The 20,687-nt window shown below is 41.7% G+C and overlaps 1 protein-coding gene across 1 annotated transcript in view; it reads left to right on the forward strand.

Moving 5' to 3' along the window:
• Positions 1–2,701: 2,701 nt before the first annotated feature.
• Positions 2,702–20,687, forward strand: part of COLQ (collagen like tail subunit of asymmetric acetylcholinesterase) — a 46,113-nt gene continuing 28,127 nt past the window's right edge. Inside the window, exons 1-2 of the mRNA XM_064506247.1 lie at positions 2,702–2,859; positions 17,695–17,807. Coding sequence (XP_064362317.1) covers positions 2,754–2,859; positions 17,695–17,807 — 219 coding nt within the window. The 5' untranslated portion in view covers positions 2,702–2,753. The remainder of the gene's footprint in view (positions 2,860–17,694; positions 17,808–20,687) is intronic.

Here is a 20,687-nt window from a genome sequence, read left to right on the forward strand (position 1 = left end):
TTGTCTGTTTTATTTTTCCTGTATTTCATCTTTCACCCTCTGAAAACATTAGCAACCTTTTCAACAGTTTCAGCTAGTAAGGTCGATGCCTTAACATTAGAGCAAGCAAAAAACAGTGCTTGCACCTTGATGTGGCTGACTTCTAATGTGAGCTCTTCTTTGTGCTGAGCTAATTGTGGTGCCACTAAAAACTAATGAGTTGATGACCTAAAGCTACATCATGGTGAAGAGATCTCTTTAAATCCAAACGTCACCTTTGGAGTCCTCCATTGGAGATGGCATGTTTTCCATCACACAGTGTTTGCCTACAGAGCTTTCCTCTTGCCTTGGCTGAGTCCTAGTTCAGGTCAAACAGGTTGAAACTTCAGAGTGATGAAGATGTTAAGTCAGATTCTCCACTGAAAAAGGCAGATCAAAGATTTTTACTTAAAAATTCACTGCAAAACTAACAATATTTTTTTGAAACTCAGAAGTGGCATTAGCTTTCAGTATCCCTTCTGGCTATCTCCAGGGAAACATTTGCCCTTGCAAGGAAGAGGTATATTCCTTGTTCCTATCTTCATGAGAGCAGATCACAAGGGAGAGTGCAGCTTGTGGTAGAATTCCTTGCAATATTCTTTAAGTAAGAGATTGTTACATTTTTACTCAAACATACTATTTCTGTTCTAGTACCAAAGAATCAAGAACTGAAACTGATAATGGGGTGAAGGAGAAGGGGAAAAATGGGGGTCCCACTGTGTGAGCTGGGTTCTTCACAGTATTACTGAATGAATTAATCTCCTTGTCAAATAGGACACACTTTGTACTACTCATTTCTACAGAATTTTCAATTGCTAAAAGACTACTACTGGAAACAGCAGGAAGACCTTCAGGAGGATTCGTTGAAGTTACCCAATTATTGCTTTGGCTAACTATTGAGTTAGTCAGACATTTTCAGTGACGGACCTTTTGCTAAAATCTTGATATTTTAAGGTTAGAGAAATTTCTTTTGAACACAAAGTTGTTTTCCAGTTTCCATCTAGGCTTCTAATTTGGGAATGGTCCATTGCTTAGTATAATCAGGCAACTGGACATTTGACTGATATACTTAGGGCCTGCAATGATAAACTTCTGAGGAACTGTGCCTTTCTTTTGGAGTTGCAGCATGCTGAGAGAACTGCTGGCACTTATTCAATCTGTGATCATATTGGTTGAAGAAGAAACGGGCCAAGCTAATATCTACATTAAAAATGGTGAAATGCAAAAAAAATTAACAGACAGTAGAATAAAGTAGATCAAACTAAATTAAAAAATAAATTCAGTTATGCAAAATGTTGTGATACAGGAAAGAGACTTTAGAAAGCATTATTGTTGTATTAAACATGTCCTTTAAGGATAAGGGTAGAAATGTCTGTCTTAATAACAATATAAGACAGATGTGATTGTTCCTATCAACTCATTCCATTTAGAAAGATTTTTGTTAATATGTTTGAAATATATGGAAAGTAAAAGCCAGGACTGTTTGACTGGAATTGTGCAAATACACCACTCTGGCCTTTATGTTAAAATACTCAATAGGAGTTAAGATGAGTGGGGAGATGTCATTGATATATCAGTGAATACTTTCGTCAAATGAAAAAAAAATCAGTTCTGTAATTAATCCAAAAGGTTTCCACGTTTGTATTGGGAGGAAGAAATAGTGGGCAAAGAAAACCATCTCCACCTGGAAGGGAGGGAATAATGATGGTTTTCACACAGAAGGAGTACCATTTTTTCCTAATGGAAACTGCTATCAGATTCCAAGCGGAAAGGAAATGTGTGAAGGACCCTTCCCAGACCTGCATTAGTCCTATACTAGTTATTCTGATGGCAGAAAATTATTTACAAAGCCCTGCTAATTGGACTAATACTGAGAAACACTATGCTTTTGGGCAGGTAAGAGGCACACATTGCTTTTCAGAAAATCAGAGGTTCATTTTCTTCCTACACTGCTGTGTAGTGCGTTGTCTGTCACCACCTCCAGAGCCGATAGCATTTCAGAGTCACCCCGTAATGGCACACGTATTGTTTCATCCACCTGTTGCACCCTGTCAGTAAACTCTTTGCATTTGTATGATGCCTGGCACTATCAGCGGTACTGTCGTTTGCACTTAAGTACTAAATAATTGGTTACCTGGTTCGTGGAGCCCTTGTGGCACCCCTCAGGCTGAGCTGCACTACGTAAGTCTATTAGGTATAAACAGCTGTTTGGTCACTGCTCATCTTTCTCATTAGGGCAATTAGGGATCTGTAGAAGATGATCGATCAGTGATTTTATCCATCCTGACATCAGTGTCTGGTTGCTTGTACTGAGGGAAGCTGTTTATAGTCCAGCTGATAATTTCTCCCTTTGCTGCTCTTTGTTATTATTATCCAAAGTGCCATTTTGCTTCTGTTAAGGAAAACAGAATCCCCCCTGCTGCGGTTTGAACAGCCAATGTCCACAACAGGGGCAAGCGATCCAGGGCAGGAGTTAAATATAACCGTATCTAGTGTAAGGAGAAGATTTAATGGGAAATGGTTGGCATTCTTCCTTCCTAAAGGCACGGAGAGAAAGAGAGAGAGAGAGAGAGACATACACACACACCCCACATAGACGGGGAGGCAGAGAGAAAAGAGGAAGAGAGCAGGCAAGCTAGGCAGAGAGGAGAGGAGAGGAGAGGAGAGGAGAGGCAGAGGGAGAGCCCAAAGCAGACCTGCGTCTCTAGCTCGAGATTTTACAGAGTGCAGCCAGCATGTTTGCCCTCAGCCCTGCTGCCTGGGGATTTTGCCTTCAGCTTGTCTTCTGCTTTGCTTTCTCTCAGACTTCGTACGTTGACAATGTCTTCTCAGTTTCAGCAGGTAAATTGCTTTAAGTCTTGTTGCTTTTCTTTGGTTGGACCTCTCCTCTGCACTCCAAATGCTACACTTGCCGGTGATAGGGAACACAGGAGAAAAAAATATTTCCGTTGCAGATCTTAGCAAAGGAATTTTACGTTGCAGACCTGTACTGACACATGCTAGGAGATTTTTGTTGCATGGTTGTTTTTGCTTTTTGCTTTATTATTTCTGATTTTAAACCTCTCCCCTTCCTTTCCCTGTTAGAAATAATAGAAGACATCCTCAGCTGCTCTGAAATGCTTTTTTTCCTGTTGGCTTCTGCGGTGCTGTGCTAATTTGTGCCACTGGAGGATCTGGCCCAATTAGTATATTACTTACACGTCTGCATGTTTCTTTCTATTTTGGATGAGCTTAGGTAGATTACAGTAAAGGAAAGAAAGTGAGTCTCAATGTATATCTGCTTCTATAAATAAAGCTCTGACCTCAATGAGTGCTGCTGGACTCCCGGCTGGATGTTAGCAGAATAAACAACATGCGCTCTGGCTATGACACAAACAAATACTCAGATGACTGACATAGCAAACAAGAGTCTACTGCATGGAAAATCCCTGCTAGGCAAGGGCAAAATGAATTAATTGGCAGCTCAGCCAGGGCACTAGAAATCCCACTTAATAGATTTTCTAGTTTAATCAGCAAGACTTTCCCCCAACCACGTTCTGTGGAAAGGAAGGGGAAAGTTGACAAGAACTCTAACTCTCTTTGATAAACTTCTATCATTTTACGGCAAATTACTCTCTCCCACCTTCTTTCTGCTCTTCTTTATCTGTCAGTAGGGATGCTTCTAACTAAAATCCTAAATTCCTTCAGTGTCAAATTTGAGATGATTCAAGTGAGATTTATAGGTCAAAGTCTGCTATACCTTCAGATCCTCCCTATGTCTATAATATCAAGACAGTGTCCAAAAGGCTGCAAATTTTAAGACTGCATAAAATCAGTCTCACATTGATTTAAAGACCCTCTCTCCCTCTCTCATCTCTCTGGTGACCATAGAGCCAGGTGAATTGCATTTAAGGCTCTTAGGAGGGAACAGTAATCAGCAGGATAGCTTGTATGAGATGAGGGATTTCTGCATCAAATAACAACTGTATGAGTGATTTCTCCTAGGGTGTTTAAAAAAATCTTTTAAAATGTGCAGGATTAGCATTATAGCCCATTGTACCTCTTCACTCCCAGTGGTTTGAACAGTCCATTCATTTTAAGATATTTCTTTTCACATAATAAGGTTCTGATGGCCATGAGAGTACCGCAGATCTCCGTTGGGGAAAAGCCCTGTAGCATTTACTAAGGATGCAGCCATTAGAGTTCTGTGGCCATTTCAGGCAGCTTTAAGCTAACATCTAGATAACATCTAGAGAATCCTTGTGTTTGAAGAAGTACATCCTTTGAAAAACAATTAATCCATTCTTTAGAACCTCTAGAAACTAATACTTTTCTAAGTTCTGTAGGATGCTAAAAACATTTATGTTAGTCATCGTTTCTGTTCAGTTGGGTATGCTTTTTCCATGAGGTTAATATTAGTTAATGCTGAGATGCAGCAGTCATCAAGACCCTATCTTCGCTGGCATGTTTCAAATTGTCTTGCGTTAGCATGTGAGTTATTAGACCTGAAAAGTTATTTTGAAGCTTTACATTTATTTGAAGCTAGTAGATTCCAGCCAGATAAACAAGAAGTTCATGTCTCCATCGTTTACAGGGCCTTGGCTTTCTCTTGCACTGATTTTCTCTTATAGAGCATACTTGTTTGTCTAGAGAAGCCATTTAAACTACTCTCTTAAAAAATAACAGTCCAACAAATAAGTCCTTCCTCCTCTGAGGGGAAAGTTCCTGCCTCTGCTGAAAACAGAGTAGAAGCAGCAAATAGGAAGGAAAACTGCACGGCCTGTTGTTGTCCCCACTGCTGCTTTTGGGCAGGAGGGTATGTTTGTACCTCAACAGCGATTCCACCGTGCTAATGAGGAGGTAGGGAAATTAGTTGAGGCCCTAAATCTGCCCCAGCAAGAAAGCTGAGGCAGAATAGTCAAGGGGCACTGAGGTAGAACGGGTTGGGCACGGTGTCGCTCTGGGCTCCCTGCTGCATGATGCCCCACACGGCGCTTTTCTGGCCAAGCCCCACAAAACCTGCCCGCTGTCCTGTGTAACCAGCCCGCTGTCCTCTGTAACCAGTTAGCAGGGCTTTTGTCATAAATGTATTGCAAATGTTTACTAGATGAGATGTGGGAAAATAACATCTAATGGATGATTCAGCCATATTGCCACAACCACTGGGCTGGATTAGGAGTCTTACTCCGGTGAGCTGTTACGTACCCGTGTGTCAAATACTGCTGACTAATGGGGTCAAGAGATTCTTTATTTTGCATGAAAAGTCGCATAATAAAGAAAATCCTTTAGTGGTTTAATTGCATCTGCATTTGACAAAACATCTCCTAAGGAAAAAGCAAAGTTCTCTGTTTTCTGATAGATATCTCACAGTAGGTACAGAGACTGAATCAATTCCATATAAGTTCCATGTTATTTTAATGGTTTCACAAATGTTCTCTTCTGTGGCTGTCAGCTTAGTTTATGATTTACATCTGGCACCAGGACTTAATTACACATTTAAAGAAGAGGTTTTAGCACTACACTTGCAGGCTCTAAAACTAATCACATTTAACAGCAAGGATGTTATTAAGCAATGACTTGTCTTCCCTGTAGCTGTAAAAATAGATTTGGCTATTTTCCAGATATGCCTGAAAAATTCTGATCTAAAAGTAGTTTTATTTCTGTGCTCACGCATCTTTCCATGGCAACAGGTCGCAAATGAAAAGGTTAGCAGGTCACAAGGCAATAACTAGAAAGTAGATATAAACAACCTGCAAGGGAAAAAATGTTTCTTGATGATATGCAATAGTTGGGGAAAGAATAACGATCTGGATCATTTTCTCTTTGTCTGCCACCTCCATCGTTTAGTCCCACCAGCCTCAAGCAACACGGTATCACTGTTCCTGGAAGTTTTTAAAACGTGGTGTCAACACCAAACCGTCAGTTTTCTTGGTGCTGAAACGTCATTTCTGGAGGAAATGTTTCAGGGAATGATATTACAACACATTCAGGCATGTGACTGCAGTCCTGCATGGCAGCAGGGACCTCCGGGAGTGTAACTCAAGCCTCCTGGAGACAGCAGGTTTGTTTTCAGGGCAACCTGCATTTTCCCTCCTACAGATACCATATTTATGATGTCCTTTATTATCACTTTTCAGAGCTCTGCTCTGCTGAGGTTCCTGCACTGTCCACTTGAGCATGACATCTGAGTGCCTCCACTACTGTGATTACCTACTGAAAAACTAGGCATGAATTTTGTCCTCATTTTTAGTAGGGTTAAGTGGACCAGCCTGCATCTGGTAAGAACGAGACTGAAGCAAGCCACCTACTAAAATCAGGTTGTAGAAAGGCTCTCTTGCTCTTCCCTTCTGTCCTGCTCCCTTCTTCTACTGATATATGCTGAAGGTTTCTGAGGTTTTACAGGGAGATAGGAAATTACTTAAAATACCAGCAACAGCTGGAGAAGAAAAGCAATATCTCAATACTTATTCTGACCTAATCTTCCTTTTATCTGTGACATAAACGTATCACTTGATTGAACTTTTTCCTGCAATCAATATTGATACACAGCCCTATGAAATGAATACGGTTGATTAATTTAAGGGAATGAAATGGGACTGTAACTTCTGAACACTACTGACAATATTGCTAACATTATTTTTGTCCTTTGCCTGTTATACCAATGTTTTAAAGAAAACAAACACCATGTTTCACTGGGTAGCTGACACAACCTCTCTGAATCTGGAAGGTGCGGAGTTTCCCTATGACCAGACCTCATATGAGGTAACTGTAAAAAACAGCTCAGCTTTCTTGTGGCCTAATGTCGCTGAAGCAGTAAGACCCTTGGCACAAATACAGGTGCCACGGTGACAGGGCATCTGAATTGCGCAGGCTGGCAGCTTCAACGGGGAGCACCCGGCAGTGCACTTAGCTGCTGCCCGGTGGCTCGGTCACCCCTTGGCAAAGCCAAGACCAGGTTACGTGCATGCCAGCAACCCGCAGCTACAGTGCCTGGAGTCCGCCTGTAGCACCCAGGTCATGTGCCTGAAGCTGTCCAAGCGCAGCGTGTCGGTCCCAGTCCCGTGTGCCTAGAAAGAGCTCTTAGGCAGGCTGAAAAAAGTTAAGGTTGTGAGCAAAGGAACTGTGTCTTGCAGTTTGATTCCATGGCATTGTAAGAAGCAGGTCCTGGTCCTACGAAAAAATTGTAGGTTTTTGCAAAAGGCATATCTGACTCCATCAGCAGTTTCTTCCTCTAATGAAACAACCTGTAAGAATGCTATATATTGTCAGAAAGGATAGCAGAGCTGTCAGGTGCGTGTTCTTAGTTTCTAGGGAGAGTGAGTGTAAACATTTTTTTTCATAAAATCACAAAGGAAAAACAATGATGAGAGTTGTTGCAGGAATAAGAAACGTGAAAAGGAATTTAAAATTTAAAAGACCAGAAACAAAAGTTGGAAGATTCTCAAAGGGAGCAGCTAGAGGTTACTGGGAAAATAGCCCAAAGGGTGACTAGCAAACAGAGGTGAATCTTTTGGAGAGCAAAAAGGTTAATCCAGACAAGGAAGCTTAGCTCTGTCCTGGAAAGTCAGCATGGTCCCAGAAGGGGTCCTAACACCATGGATGAGAAGGTTTCTCATGGAACAGGCCTTAGCAGGAAAGCCTTGATCAGACTAAAAGTTTGTGATGGAAATGAAGCAGTGGCAAAGGCTACAGCTTCATTATGAGAAGGAAATCCAAGTGTCACTGGCCATAGGATAAACCACTCTCCTGGGTAGGGAACTGACTGGCCAGAGGCTTTTGGAGTGGACTTGACTGAATATTTAGAAGTTTTCTGCCTTCTTGTAGCGCACAGAAGCCCAGAAGGGAGGCAACAGATTCTACTAATGCAAAATCTCTTTAGCTTGAGAGAATAAGAAATTCCTTGGAAAGGTTTATTTGGCCATTTACACATTACAGACCAAGTGAGTAGCTGGAAAGCTAAATCAAAAAGAGGGCTGTCATGTTGTTACCTTGAATGGCCTGATTCTAAGATGATAAAGGCAGCAGCTTTTGAACAGCCTTTGGAGAAAGGCTTGGACTGGTAGCAAAAAAATAGTCTAGTAAGTTGTGGTTAGTGTAGCATTCCAGGAAATGGGTCTTTACAACAAACAAAGTTGCGCCAAAGAAACATCCGATTTGATTTTACCTTTAATTTCTCCCCCAGTAGATACAGCCTGAAAGAATTCCAAATCAGTTTACCTGCTCAGCTCAGTGTGGATAATACTCAGGGGTGAATTTACATTGGGATCCATAGACCCCCGCCTTGTGACTTACAGTGCAAGGCATGCACTGAGACCCATGAGAGCAGAGCAGCCAAGCCAGCGCGCTGCCTGTCCGCTGGCACCGTGCCTGCACCCGGCTTGCTGTTGGGCAGGGCGACCCAAGGGAAAGCATGGCCCAAGCTGCAATAGTGAAGGAGGGCCTGTGAAATTAGCAGTAGATGAGTGAATAGAAGTCCACTTGGGCTTGAGGGTGAGGGACATGGAGAGGGCATGAGAGCCCCTTGAAGAGGCTGTGGCATTTCCCTTGCAGTGGTGAATGGGAAGAGGAGGCAGCCGCTTGTGAGGGAGCTGGACACTGCCATGTAAGCTGGGTTTCTAACCTGCTCGTGGTGTTACTGAACGGCAAGACACTCAGTTTGTCAAAAGAAGTTAATTGGCTCTAACACAAACGAAGGGGAAGTGTTCAGTGGGGTGAGCTGGTTAGGGTGAGTATCATGAATGCAAGTCTTTTATTCACTTGAGGAAATGCAGACAACCAGGTCAAAGGACCAGGTATTCCCTGAGTTTGGTTTAATATGAGGGATGCAGCACCAATTACCTGGTTGGCTTCATGTGAAGAGCTGATGAGGGCAGAGGTATCCCGAAATGTAGAAGCCAGGTTTGACTGCTGGCCTCCGAAATACAGGAAGCTTGCATTAAACCAGTGGTCAGGTCAGATTGTTTTTTGGGAAAATATTTATTTAGTCAGTGGCAAGACAGGTATCTAGCTTCAGTCTGTGGAAGTCTTGCAGTTTCCACTGATGATCCAAAACACCCTAAAATTAGCTTATTCCCAACGTACTTGCAGACAGACACAGCCTGTAAGCCTCTGCTCCTATCACAGGCAGTTTATCTGAGGGTTTGTCAATATTACCAATCCTCTACATAGCAAAGGAACAGCCTGTGACTTGGCACTTCAGGCTCCCCCCTGTTTTTCAAAGCCCATTTCATGTTGGACAGAGGCCGGTGCTTACAGTGAGGGCTGTGTACTGGCTCGGGAGCACCAAGAGAGTGATAGCAGGAATTGCAGCAGGAGATAAATTATTGTGTTACTGAAGAGAAACTGTTAGTCCTGATTAAATCTACAGAAAAATGTCATCAGTGTTTATACAGGAGGAAGTTTGAGATCAGGATGGGCCATGCAGCCTTTAACTCATGGCTTGCAATCTTTAACTCTTGGTGCTAGAATAGTGTGTGATTGCAAAATCAGTTGGCAAATTCAGTTATCATGCAACGTAGGATTCATTCGGCACATGTCCAGGAGAGCTGGCTGGGCACACAGGGAAAGCTTGGAAATTAAAGATTAAAATGGTGTGTGGACCTGTGAGGGGAAACAATAGAACGTGGGTATACCAAAACATAGTAAAAGTTTATTCCAAAGTCATAGCATGCCTTGGAAATTGACAGGCACGTTCCTGGTGAACATCTGATGAACCACTTGTACATTTTCATTCAGTAAAATGCAGGCAGGAGATATAGTCATATCATGTGCTTTTCTGCTACTGTACAGCAGGATCCCTCAATGAAAGTGGCTTGCGAGGAGTGTGTTGTTCCATGTACTCGGGCCTCTGAATCCCAGGTAAGGACAGACAAGCTTTGCTGATAGTGGATTAGTATTTGCATGAGGTGAAAGTGAAGTACTGCCAGAAATTTGTGTGGATTTTTTGCACCCCATTTTTCCATCTGTGAGAGCTACCTGCAGATCAAGAAACTCTGAATTCAGAATGTTTTCACCACCACATACTAATGAGATATTATCAGCTAATATACTAGCTACCTTTGTAAAAGGTACCAAGGAGAACAGGAACAGCAAACCCAGTCCCTCTGGATGCTTCATAAAACAGCAGCCAGCTGTAAAATGTGCCTTAATGCTGCCTCACACTAAGTAAGAAAACCAAGAGGACCCACAAAATTTGGACTGTGGTGTAACCCTGAGGCCAGATGTTTTCCCCAGGGAAAATTGTGTACTCTCAGATAAAATGAAGAGCTTGTATGGCTTGTGGCATATAGGGAATATTAAAAGGTTCTGAACTGGTTTCACAATCTTAGGAGTAGGACACTTATATGAAGGAAGGAAATTTATAGTATACAGGTTTAGACGAAAGGGTTGAATGTGTCATAGATCAGACCTAGGATTAAATGCAAAAAATAGTGTGGGAGGCTTTCCAGACCTATTTCATGCTGCAGCTTTGTAGGCAGAAGAGAACTGTGAGGAGAGACTCTGAGGGGAAAGAGAAAAGCGCTCTTAACCATTTTCCACAGGAAGTGTGTATGCATGAATGCGTGTCCCTGAAAATCCACACAAATAAAAGGAGATGTTTTTTCTATAGAAGCCAGGTCTATAATTTCTATTTTCTTCTCCCTGGGGAAAGGAGTCTGTGGATTTTTTCAGCTTCTTGGAGTGACAAAGGTACAAGTTTTTACAGTATCACATCAGTACAGAGTTATTTTGTGTGAAAGGCAGGAAAATACAGTCAGCTGGGCTGTGAATCTGTTGAAATGAGGGAGGCATTAGGAATTAATTTAGTCCGTGGTATCAGGGTTTCAGACTGTAATTCAGGCATGTTTCTCTGAAGTCCCTCTGAGTGCACAGCAGTGCCCACATTGCCTGTGACTGCTTGAACACGCTGTGGACCAACATCAAAGTCAAATATAGCTTTTGATCCATGCCAGCACCGACAGATTGTGATCTTGTAATTGCCGACAGATTATGATCTTTCAATTGCAGAAACATGGCACTGATGTTTCTCTGCCTTGTCGCTACTAATCTTACAGCTAAAGTAAGAGAGATCTGTGTGGTAGCAGATTACCTACAGGAGTCTTTTTGGGCCAACACAGCAGTCACCTTGCATTAACCTTTAGGATTTCAGGCCTTGTAGGGACTGTATTTAGTTCTCCAGTTTTAATACTCAGAGTATTTGTAACTTTTTTTCTGGAGTGAAAAGCCATTGTGTTTTATAACACAGTTCATAAAATGACTGAGACAGGATACTGTGACTGAAAACTCGGTTTCTGGTTTTGTAATTGAGCCATCCATAACTTTGGGGGAGCTCCTTAACTTCTCCATGCCCTGGTTTCTCTTTCACTGAAAGAGAGCACAGATTTTTTTTAACATTATCTAGCAGTGTCTAGAGCTCTGGAGCTCTGCAAATGAAAGGCAATAGAAACAAAATTGCACAAAATAACCCTGTTTGTGGTTATAGTGATTTACAAACCATGGATTTATTTATAAACTCATTTTATAACCACTGAAGTGTTCTGTCCTTCAAATTTTATTGGGACTTTTGTGTTCTCATCAAACTGGGTCCAAAGCCAATCCAAGCAAATAGTCCTCTCTTTTTGTGTCCTAATTTCAGAATTTTTCTTACCTAATGAATCTGAGAGGGGAGCATATAATCTTTAGGCAGGTGCATTGCCCCCATATATGCGCATTAACACCCATTAAATGCCTAAAGTATTTGCCTATAAGAAGTAAAATTCCTTTCCCTTGCTTAGAAATTTCACATGTGCTTTTGCTTTCCTGAGCCTTGCCATTTCTGCAGTGTTTTCTAACACTAACCTGCAAAGCGGCAGCTGCCCACCAGCTGCCGGCCACCCTAGGGAGGTCTCAGGTAGGGTCTGGCTCCTGGTGAGCCGAACTGGGAGCTGAATGTTAGGAGGGAATGGAGGACAGGACATTCCTCCTCTGGCCAGGCGAATGCTGCAAGGCGCTGTCTAGGCAGCCTGCCAGTGTTTGTGCTATCGTCAAGCTTTTTGGACAGCAGCTAATTTTAAATCCCTTTATTTATTTATTTATGATGACAGTTTCTGAGCACGAGCCAGCTGTCAAAGTACACCGAACTACTACCCCAACTAGTAGCAACTTCGGGGGGTTAGAAATTGGGTTTCTGGCACAGAACATCTTCATATTTGTATTAGGTCTTTTTGGCTGAACAGAAACTTGAAAGGTTTTGGCTGAAATTTTTCATTTTCTATCAGAAGGATGGGGAAATGATTTCTGCTCAACTTTGGTCTGTTCCATAAAGAATCTGAAGTTTCATTTCAGATAGGAGGAAACCAGAAGCTGGTGAGGGCTGCAGCACTGTCTGTGCTTCATCGTGTATCTCTCACGGGAACCTCCTGGGTCACCAGAAGGGCTCCTACCTCCTCTGCACAGATGCCATTACATGAGCTGTAGCGCTTGATATCTTTACTTTATATTTTAATGTAAATACATTACCTGGTGTATAGGACATGCTGTATTTAGGCCATCAACCATGCAGCCTAAGTCCAAAGGATCATGGAGAGCTTCAGACTATTTGCTAATTTGCACATTGTTACAACTGTTACAGTTGTTACACATTTTGGATCAAGAAGCTTCCTAAGACACATTTTTAAAAAACAAATATATGTGTTGTCAATACTGACTTTGGTGCTTTAAAGGAGGGATATGGAACAGGAAGGAGTAATAGTTGCATTTGCTCTGTAAATAGAGGATTTGGACCTAGAGTTCTCAGAAGGCACTTTTCACAAGGACTTGTATAAACTAAAAAGGGAAAGAGTGCCTCAGTCCCCTTACAATAAATATATACATTAATACCTGTGGCATGGTGCCATGCTTGCGGGGAGGGTCAGAGGCACCCAAATGAATGAAAACAAAGCAGGTGAAAGTCTGACTTTCAGACAGACGAGCCCACGTTCATTAACGCGCTGGTTTGCCCAGGCTATTTGTTATGAATTCCCACCATCCGGGTGGGAGAAGCACCTGGAGGAGATGTCAGGGACCAGAGGTCCCCGCCAAGGCGCAGCGTGGGCAGGCTGCCAAAGCCGCTGTCGCGGTGACAAGCCTTTGGATGGCAGCTTGGCTGCTAGTCGGGGCTTGCTGGGTGGATATGGCTGCAAATAGTAAGGGGGAGGCATGTTAAATATGTCTCTTTCATTGCACGTCTTTTTTTCTGACAGTGTGGTCGATCCAATTAGCCTGCACCTGTGTGATCTTAGGATAAAACTCCCTTTCATGGTTTCTATGTCATTTTTTGCAGTGAAATCCTGTAAACTGAACATGGGGCAACTCTTTCCAGTGGTACCTCCGCTGCAGCCAGGGGGTTCTGGTAGTGTTTAAGGTCAGCCCCAGGAGGGCTGGGGGAGCACCCCGACCCCTGCGTCAGTGGGGCTCTGTGCAGGCAAAGGGGTCCCTCTGCCTCTGCACTGGACTGGCTCAGATAAGATTTTTCAACTTCTAACTAAAGCCAGCAAAAAGCAGCCTGCAGGGAAAAAAAGAAGAAAGAAAGAAAGAGCTGTTGCAACAGCTTATCTAAAATATACAATTTTTTGAAGAAATCATTACCATTATACTCACAGATTTGTGTAAGCACTTTCTGGAATTATATTAACAAATAATCTGGACTGTAATAACAATTGGAAATTTAAAATGCTAAAGCATTTCTATTTTAAAGCCAACTATTATAATTTTTTGTTCTCTGTGGTCAACCACCACTTAGGCAAGTCTTATATGGACATTTTCATTTTGTCTTCCTTTGTTATTGAATCTTTGCTGCTAAAGATGTTGAAAGAGCAGTTTCCATACAAGATGTGTAAATGAGCTTGCTGTGTAGGCCGGGTCTTCACATTTCACAGAAAACTATGACAGTCCTATTCTTGGGCTGAGATTTTTTCCACTCATGGGGATGAGAGTATCATGAAGCTGGGTACAGCAAACAAAATTAACCTGAAGCCTAATAATATATATGGTTTTTGCAGGCAGCCTGTAAGCCTATCAAAGTAATCTTTTTGTTATATAAAACAAGCCATAACTGTAATGGTTTTACACCTTGGACCTATCACAGCTACAAAATCCATATTAATAAAAAGAAGTCCTTATAGGAAGATTGCGTTATAGCATTCATACCTATAGACACATTTATATTTTGCTCCCTCTTCTATTGTATCCACCTGCCATCCCTTAGCATGGGAGGTCCTCAGGTCTAGGGCCAATCTTTCTTACATATTTGCTTTACAAATACATCTTCCAGAACAGAACCATGATTCATGATGGAGCCCCTGAAATTTTAACTGCATATGTCTTTATATAATTGATAACTGTATACTATAAAGTTATGGTAATAGCTATATAACATTTGTTCTTGTCTCTGTATATGAGATCAGTACGTGCTATCACCTTTTATACAAACCTCAACTGTGTTTCAGTCTACTCGATGGTGTTATAGTATTGGAATAAGACTATAAAGACTGAAATCAATTGCACTTTTGCTGCTCACTGTACTAGCTATAGAGTTTTCACAATGAAAACTGCCCCAAAGAATTTCAGGCTTTGCTTCCTAAAAGGAAAATCACAATATTATATAACCTAGGACTTGACTTTACTTATGAGGACGTGGTAAGTATCCCATTAAAGCTTTATATGTACATCTGTATTTAATCTTCCCTTTGCAAAATATTTAAAGAATGACATTTTCATCTGTTAAATATTTTTTAAAGTAGCAGTACAATTGCAGCAGTATAAACATTTTTCTACCACAGCAGATAGTGGTCTCTTAGCAATTAGGTCATGTCAGGCTGGATTTTGATATCCTTATTCATGCTGAATAGTAATAATTCTATTGAAAGTTAACTAGGTCATGGAATAAGGTATTACTAAGAAAGCCTGATGATATTGGAATGTGGCCTAATATAATAAAATAGTCACATTTTATATGCTTTTAAATTACAGATTGTCCATTGCTTTAATAATATGCAATTTAGTCCAAATATATGTTCAAATACAATCCTGAAATTAAGATAACCACGGAAGTATGTGCAGTTAAATTGAATAGTGGTTTCTTTAACAGCTGTGTAAGAGTGCCTGAATTTAGCATAAGGCAATGCAGAACTTAACTGTACATTTTATTTTATTTATTGCTTGTGCAAATGGATACAGGAAACTCAAATCTTTGCTACTCTTTAAAGGTCATTGGTGTTGTCGGTGTGTACTTTAAAGCTTTAAATGAAACAACATAATCTCTATTCTTTATTACAAAGTCTCCTTCCTTTCCCCTTAGTTAAATCTTTCTGTTGAGTTTCAAACCTGGCAGGAAAAGTTCAGGAAGTCTCTTAATAATGGACCCTTTCAGACGTTACATGACTTGCTTCTCAAAGGAATCATTTCAAATAGTATTTTGATGGAGAAAAAAAATCTGGGTAATATAAACTACCTTTGAATTCTGCTGCCAGTAGGAAACTCAGGCAATTTTTGCTGGAGAGATGAAAGAAATGCCACTTCATAAAATTATTCTTGTTGAGAAAAGTAGCTGAAGTGAAGTTTGTGAAATGCATTTCCTTGGACCTTGTGCCTGCCTTGTCTTTACAGACAGAAGTTTGCCGTAGTCTGGCACCAGCGGAACCAACCGTAGCAGATCTCTATTCTCAGGTGGCTGCCTACCAGAGGCATCTCTCTGACTTAACTAACAAATCTGTTACTGAGACAAGATGAAATAATGAAACGCTGTCTTGCTTCTTGGGTAGCCACTTTGGTAGATCACATTCATGTGGACAGCTATTTTCTGTGCAGCAGGACTGAGGAAAATGCTGTCCTAACTAATGGGGCACGGTTAAACTGGATATAATATATTTTCTGAAGAATTTGAAAAACTAGAAATCTTGCTGTCCACCCAGGTAGGTAAAAGCACTAGCTGAAAGGAGCTAGTGTATGTGTGCCATACTAATGCTTCAAACATGGGGATAAAGGAGAGATTTGGGCAGAGAGCAAGTGCTTGTTCTCCTATGCTCTGACTATTCTCATTGCTGAAGCGCATGAGAAATAGTCCTGAGCCAGGGCTTAGTATAATGGCTCAATATATTAAAATAGTCATATTTTATGACGGGGCATGCAGCAAGTGGTAATGCAGAATGAGGCACGGTGGGAGTGGATTCACCCAGTGGCTGTGAGCAGTAATTATGCTGCCAGGTACCTCTCACACCCTCCTCTTTTAGGCATATCAAACTACTAGTCAAGTTTCAAAACAGAGTTGAGATTTCCTTGTTTTTGCTCATTTAACCAGACTGCTAAATGTAACCTTGGTGGGTGATGTCTTCAGGAAGAGCAGGAATTGCTTTACGTGGTATAATATGTGAAAGAAGAGACAGTCTTTGAACCATCTTAGCTTGAGATGTAACTAATATCCTGCCTGCATTTGATTTGCACACAAATGTAGCAATTTTGCCAGATTTGTCTTCTCATAAACTTAATTTGGAGATTTTCTATTAATACCATATACTTTACCACGGGATTTTCTTCCGAGTGTACTTGGCTCCCTGCCACCCTGCAGTTCACAGACATCCATTCTAGCTGCCAGTAACCAGAGCAAGATCATAAATAGATGACAAGAGCATAAATAAATATTTGCAATGCTTAGCAAAACCTTTGCAGAAGTTCCTCAGCCTGATTAGAGATCTATTTCCCAAAGAGTACATAGATTCAGAAAGAAGACAATATACATGCATCATCTTCACCTCTTTTCTCTGTGATTCTTTGGTCACAGATGCTTATTTTGTTGATGGAAATTTTCCGCTTAAAAAGGGTAAATACATTGCAGAACACAACTGAGGGCAAGCCTTACCCATCAGTCTGTGGCAAAGCTCCCAGCTAAATCTGGGTTGCTGAGTCTTTATTCAGTGATGATGCATAAATCAGAAATACGCAACCTGATTTCAGTCTCATGGGGAATCCAAGCAAATGTGCTGTGGAACAACTTCCCGCACTGTTATTACCGAAGTGCCTGAACTGATTAGGTCCATTGGGAAGGCGGGTGGGCAGGAGCAGAGTGCTTCCTGCTTGCATGCTGTCTCTAATGGGAACTTAGAAGATACTATTTTTAATATTCTTTTGGAACAGAAGAAATGCTTTAATGTAATTTGGACAGTTCTTTTCTTCTTGAAAATGCTCTTCATTCAACTCTCACTTCTAAGCCTCCTCCGCACTCTCCATTTAAGTCCTTCATTTTGCTCCTACCATTTATCATCAGGCTTTTTCCTCATACCTTGCTATTGCCTTTCTACCTTCTTTGTCCCTCATCTGTTCATAGGTGGTTTTCTGACTTCCGTTCCTGTTCCCATACTCTTCTGTGATGGGGGCAGGGAGAGGAGGGGAGAGAGAGAGAGAGAGAGAGAATATATTTCAGTCTATTTTCTAACATTGCCTACCTGAAATTTTCTAAAACAAGCCTTTGTCGTAGACGTGCTAAGGGCTTAAAACTGCATAGCCTTCAGCATAAGAACAATCTTATGAACTTAAAAGACTGCACAGATTCTTAAATTCCAGTTTGGGCTACCACATCAGGATGGACACAGGAGGTAGAAAACTCCTGTGGCATGGAAGCCCATCTTGTTCTGTAGGAGATATTTGTGGTGTAGCAGACAATGGATGAGTGTTTGTATTGAACAGACCTCCCTTGTTTGGAACAGAAGAAACGACTCAGCCCCAAAGCGTGCTGCCTCCTCGGCCCGCCACCACCGCCGCTGTTCCCACCACCATACTTCAGGCACAGCTGGAGCACAGTGAGTGTGGCCCCAGAGCCTTTCTCTTCCCTTTTTGCAGATGACTTTTAATGTATGACAAAGTCTGAAGCACGTCGCTGAGCACTGGTCGATGCTGTCCCTCAGTAACCCATCTGGCTGTGTGCTGGGGGTGACGCGGCTCTGTCTGGGCAATCACTCAGCCTCCCCATCTGGGGCTGAAGGAAATGGATCAAGGAATGAGACGAGGCTGGGTTTGTTCAGACAATTAGCTATTGTCTATTAGCTTTAAATATTCACCCTACTGTGTTTTGAGGACTTTCTTAGAGTAAGACAAAGCTGAAGTAAAGGAAATGCAAACAGCATAAGACAAGCAAGGAACAGAAAGGCAATTTCCTCCCCTACACAATTAGCTTTTCCAGCCTGTACCTCATATATGTGTCCATTTTGCATCACATTTACCTTATGCAGTAGGGGAAGCGAGGATCCTGAAATCCTGCTGTGGATTCTGTTCCTGCCATTTTACTCTGCAGAAAGAAGAATGTCTATGAGTTGCTGGTGTGGCCTTTTCACACATACACTTATGCACATACCTGTTTTGTATGATGTGTATCCATGCACATATGTTCACATATACATCATCCAGTATATAATGGGTTTACAATATATCAGTTTACCCACTTGTGTTTATTGCCAGGGATCTATAAATTCTGAGATATTTTCCATTCCAAGATAAAGACTTTTTCTATCTACTAAGTAATTCCTATTTCTTAATTGCAGTAGTCATTTATCATATGCAAATATTGTGATTATTTTTGGTGTTATGCAAATAATGATTATAAATATGCCTGACAAGAACAAACCCAGGGAAAAATATAGTGCAAAAACCCTAGTTGTTTTCAGAGAGATTAGGATTGATCTCAGGGTGCTACTACTATAAAATCAAAAAAATAGTTGCCTCCCCCGTTCTCATCCTCTCCGCACCCTGTGCCTTGGTTTCCACAGAAAGGAGACCCAGAGACAAGCTCTCCTTTGGAAATGCTGTGTACTCCTACAGGCCCTTCGCCAAGGATGAGTTTGGGACCAGGACCCCCATAGATTCACCCAGGCAGCCCAGAGAGTAATCTAGACGTAAAATGATCCTTGATGTCATCTCACCATAAAAGCATACTATAAAGCTAAATAGTTACTAAGAAGGTGGGAACAATGTAAATTTATTACTAGCAGTGACTGATTTGGCATTTATAGTTAGATTTTGTCTGGAGAATGGAGTTTTAGTATCCCCATGTTTCTGTCTCGGTGTTTGTCTGCATTTCCAGGGGACACTTCTTTGGTCACAGGACATAACTGAGCCGCTTTACTCATGCAGTCCACTCCCTCAGGGTGGGATTCATCTCACCTAATTTACAAGTCAAAAGATTAGACATTTAGTCCAAGTCTGAAGTCAGTGGGGATCTCTCCATTGTTTTTTAAAAGAATCAGCTTTGACCTGCAGTGAATGAATGTCTCCTGGTTAATACCTACTGGAGCCAAGTTCATTCTGTCTGTACCCCTGCTGAGTGTAGTTTATATTATTAGAGCAAAGATGCTATTTTTGGAGAGGAGTTGCTACTTGTAAAATGTGATTGAGCAAGCGGGGTCAAGTCAAGAATAGATCTGGGTCCCACGGCAGCTTAGAGGGGCATCCTATAGCCTGACCGTGGCAAGCCTGTGGGAAAGGGGGAGGAAACATAGGACAGGATATTATGCTGAAGTGATAATATTTAAGCATCCGTGAAGATAGCCTTGTGACAAACCATAAGCTGCTTTTTAAGGAACTGAATAAATTCTCTTCAGGCTGCAGTATTTGGTGACTGTTTGTTTATTTGTCTGACTGGCTATGTACGCTGCATGTTCACAGATAGATTTTGTTTTATGTAGAAGCTGCTTGCCCTTGATATGAAAGACTTTTGTCAAGAGCTCCAGATAACAGAGTCTTCCTCTATACCTGAATCGTATTGCCCCTCAGGGCCTCCTGGCCCCCAGGTGAGTGTTGCATTTGTGATTAAACCACATTGTACTCCCACTTTTTCTAAAGACCTTACAACACTTTTAAACATTTTCTGTAAATGCTTTTTGCCACTTGATAAACATCAAGCCCTGGCTTAATTTTATTTTGATATGAGTATGCATAACTCATGTAAGCTTTTTACTCCTATATTCTCTTCCCTGCCTTGCATACTCCAGTCTGCCTCAAGTTTACTCTCCATTTTCATGGAGTTTTGCAGTGGGAAGCATCAGTGTAAAATCCTTTTGTTGGTTTCTTCTTTGCTTTAGACTCTGCTGCCTTTTATGTGAGGAGAAAGAGCCTGTGGAGTTTATACACAAGAGGTGCAATGTACCTGCAAGTTAGTGGAATACATCCCTGGTGAGGCATATGCCTCAATACAGACCAGAGACAAACAGGGGCTTCATGGAAGGTGACAAAGTAGGATCCAGGAGATGTGGCATCTTTTAGCCTGACCTACAAAGTCCCTGGTTCTTACTAGCTGCATGGCCTTGGACCAGTCCCTTTGAGCTCCCATTTCACTTTTCACTGTTCGTCCATGTAGATTGTAAGGAGGTAGGTTAGAAATCTTCTGAGGAAATGCTTTAGTTCTAAAGTAGTTGGCTTTGCAAATGTCTCCATCTGTATTCTGGAGAATATCACCCATTTGCCTTTTTGTTTCTGTTCACTCCAGTTCCTCCCTAGCTCTCATTGTAACCTGCTAGGGGCACAGGCAGTGCATCTATGTGCAATGCCTGGTGCTTTGGGATAGGGATCTTCTTCCAGGCCTCCAGGTGCTATTACAGTACAGATAATAGCAGGCACAGGACCAACGCTGCAGCAGGCTCTTGCAGACCAAAGCTATGGCTGAGGCTTTGGGAACCTGAGAAGTTAAC

The sequence above is a fragment of the Dromaius novaehollandiae genome, chromosome 2 (genome assembly GCF_036370855.1).
Source record: "Dromaius novaehollandiae isolate bDroNov1 chromosome 2, bDroNov1.hap1, whole genome shotgun sequence".
In the NCBI taxonomy this organism is placed as follows: Eukaryota; Metazoa; Chordata; class Aves; order Casuariiformes; family Dromaiidae; genus Dromaius; species Dromaius novaehollandiae.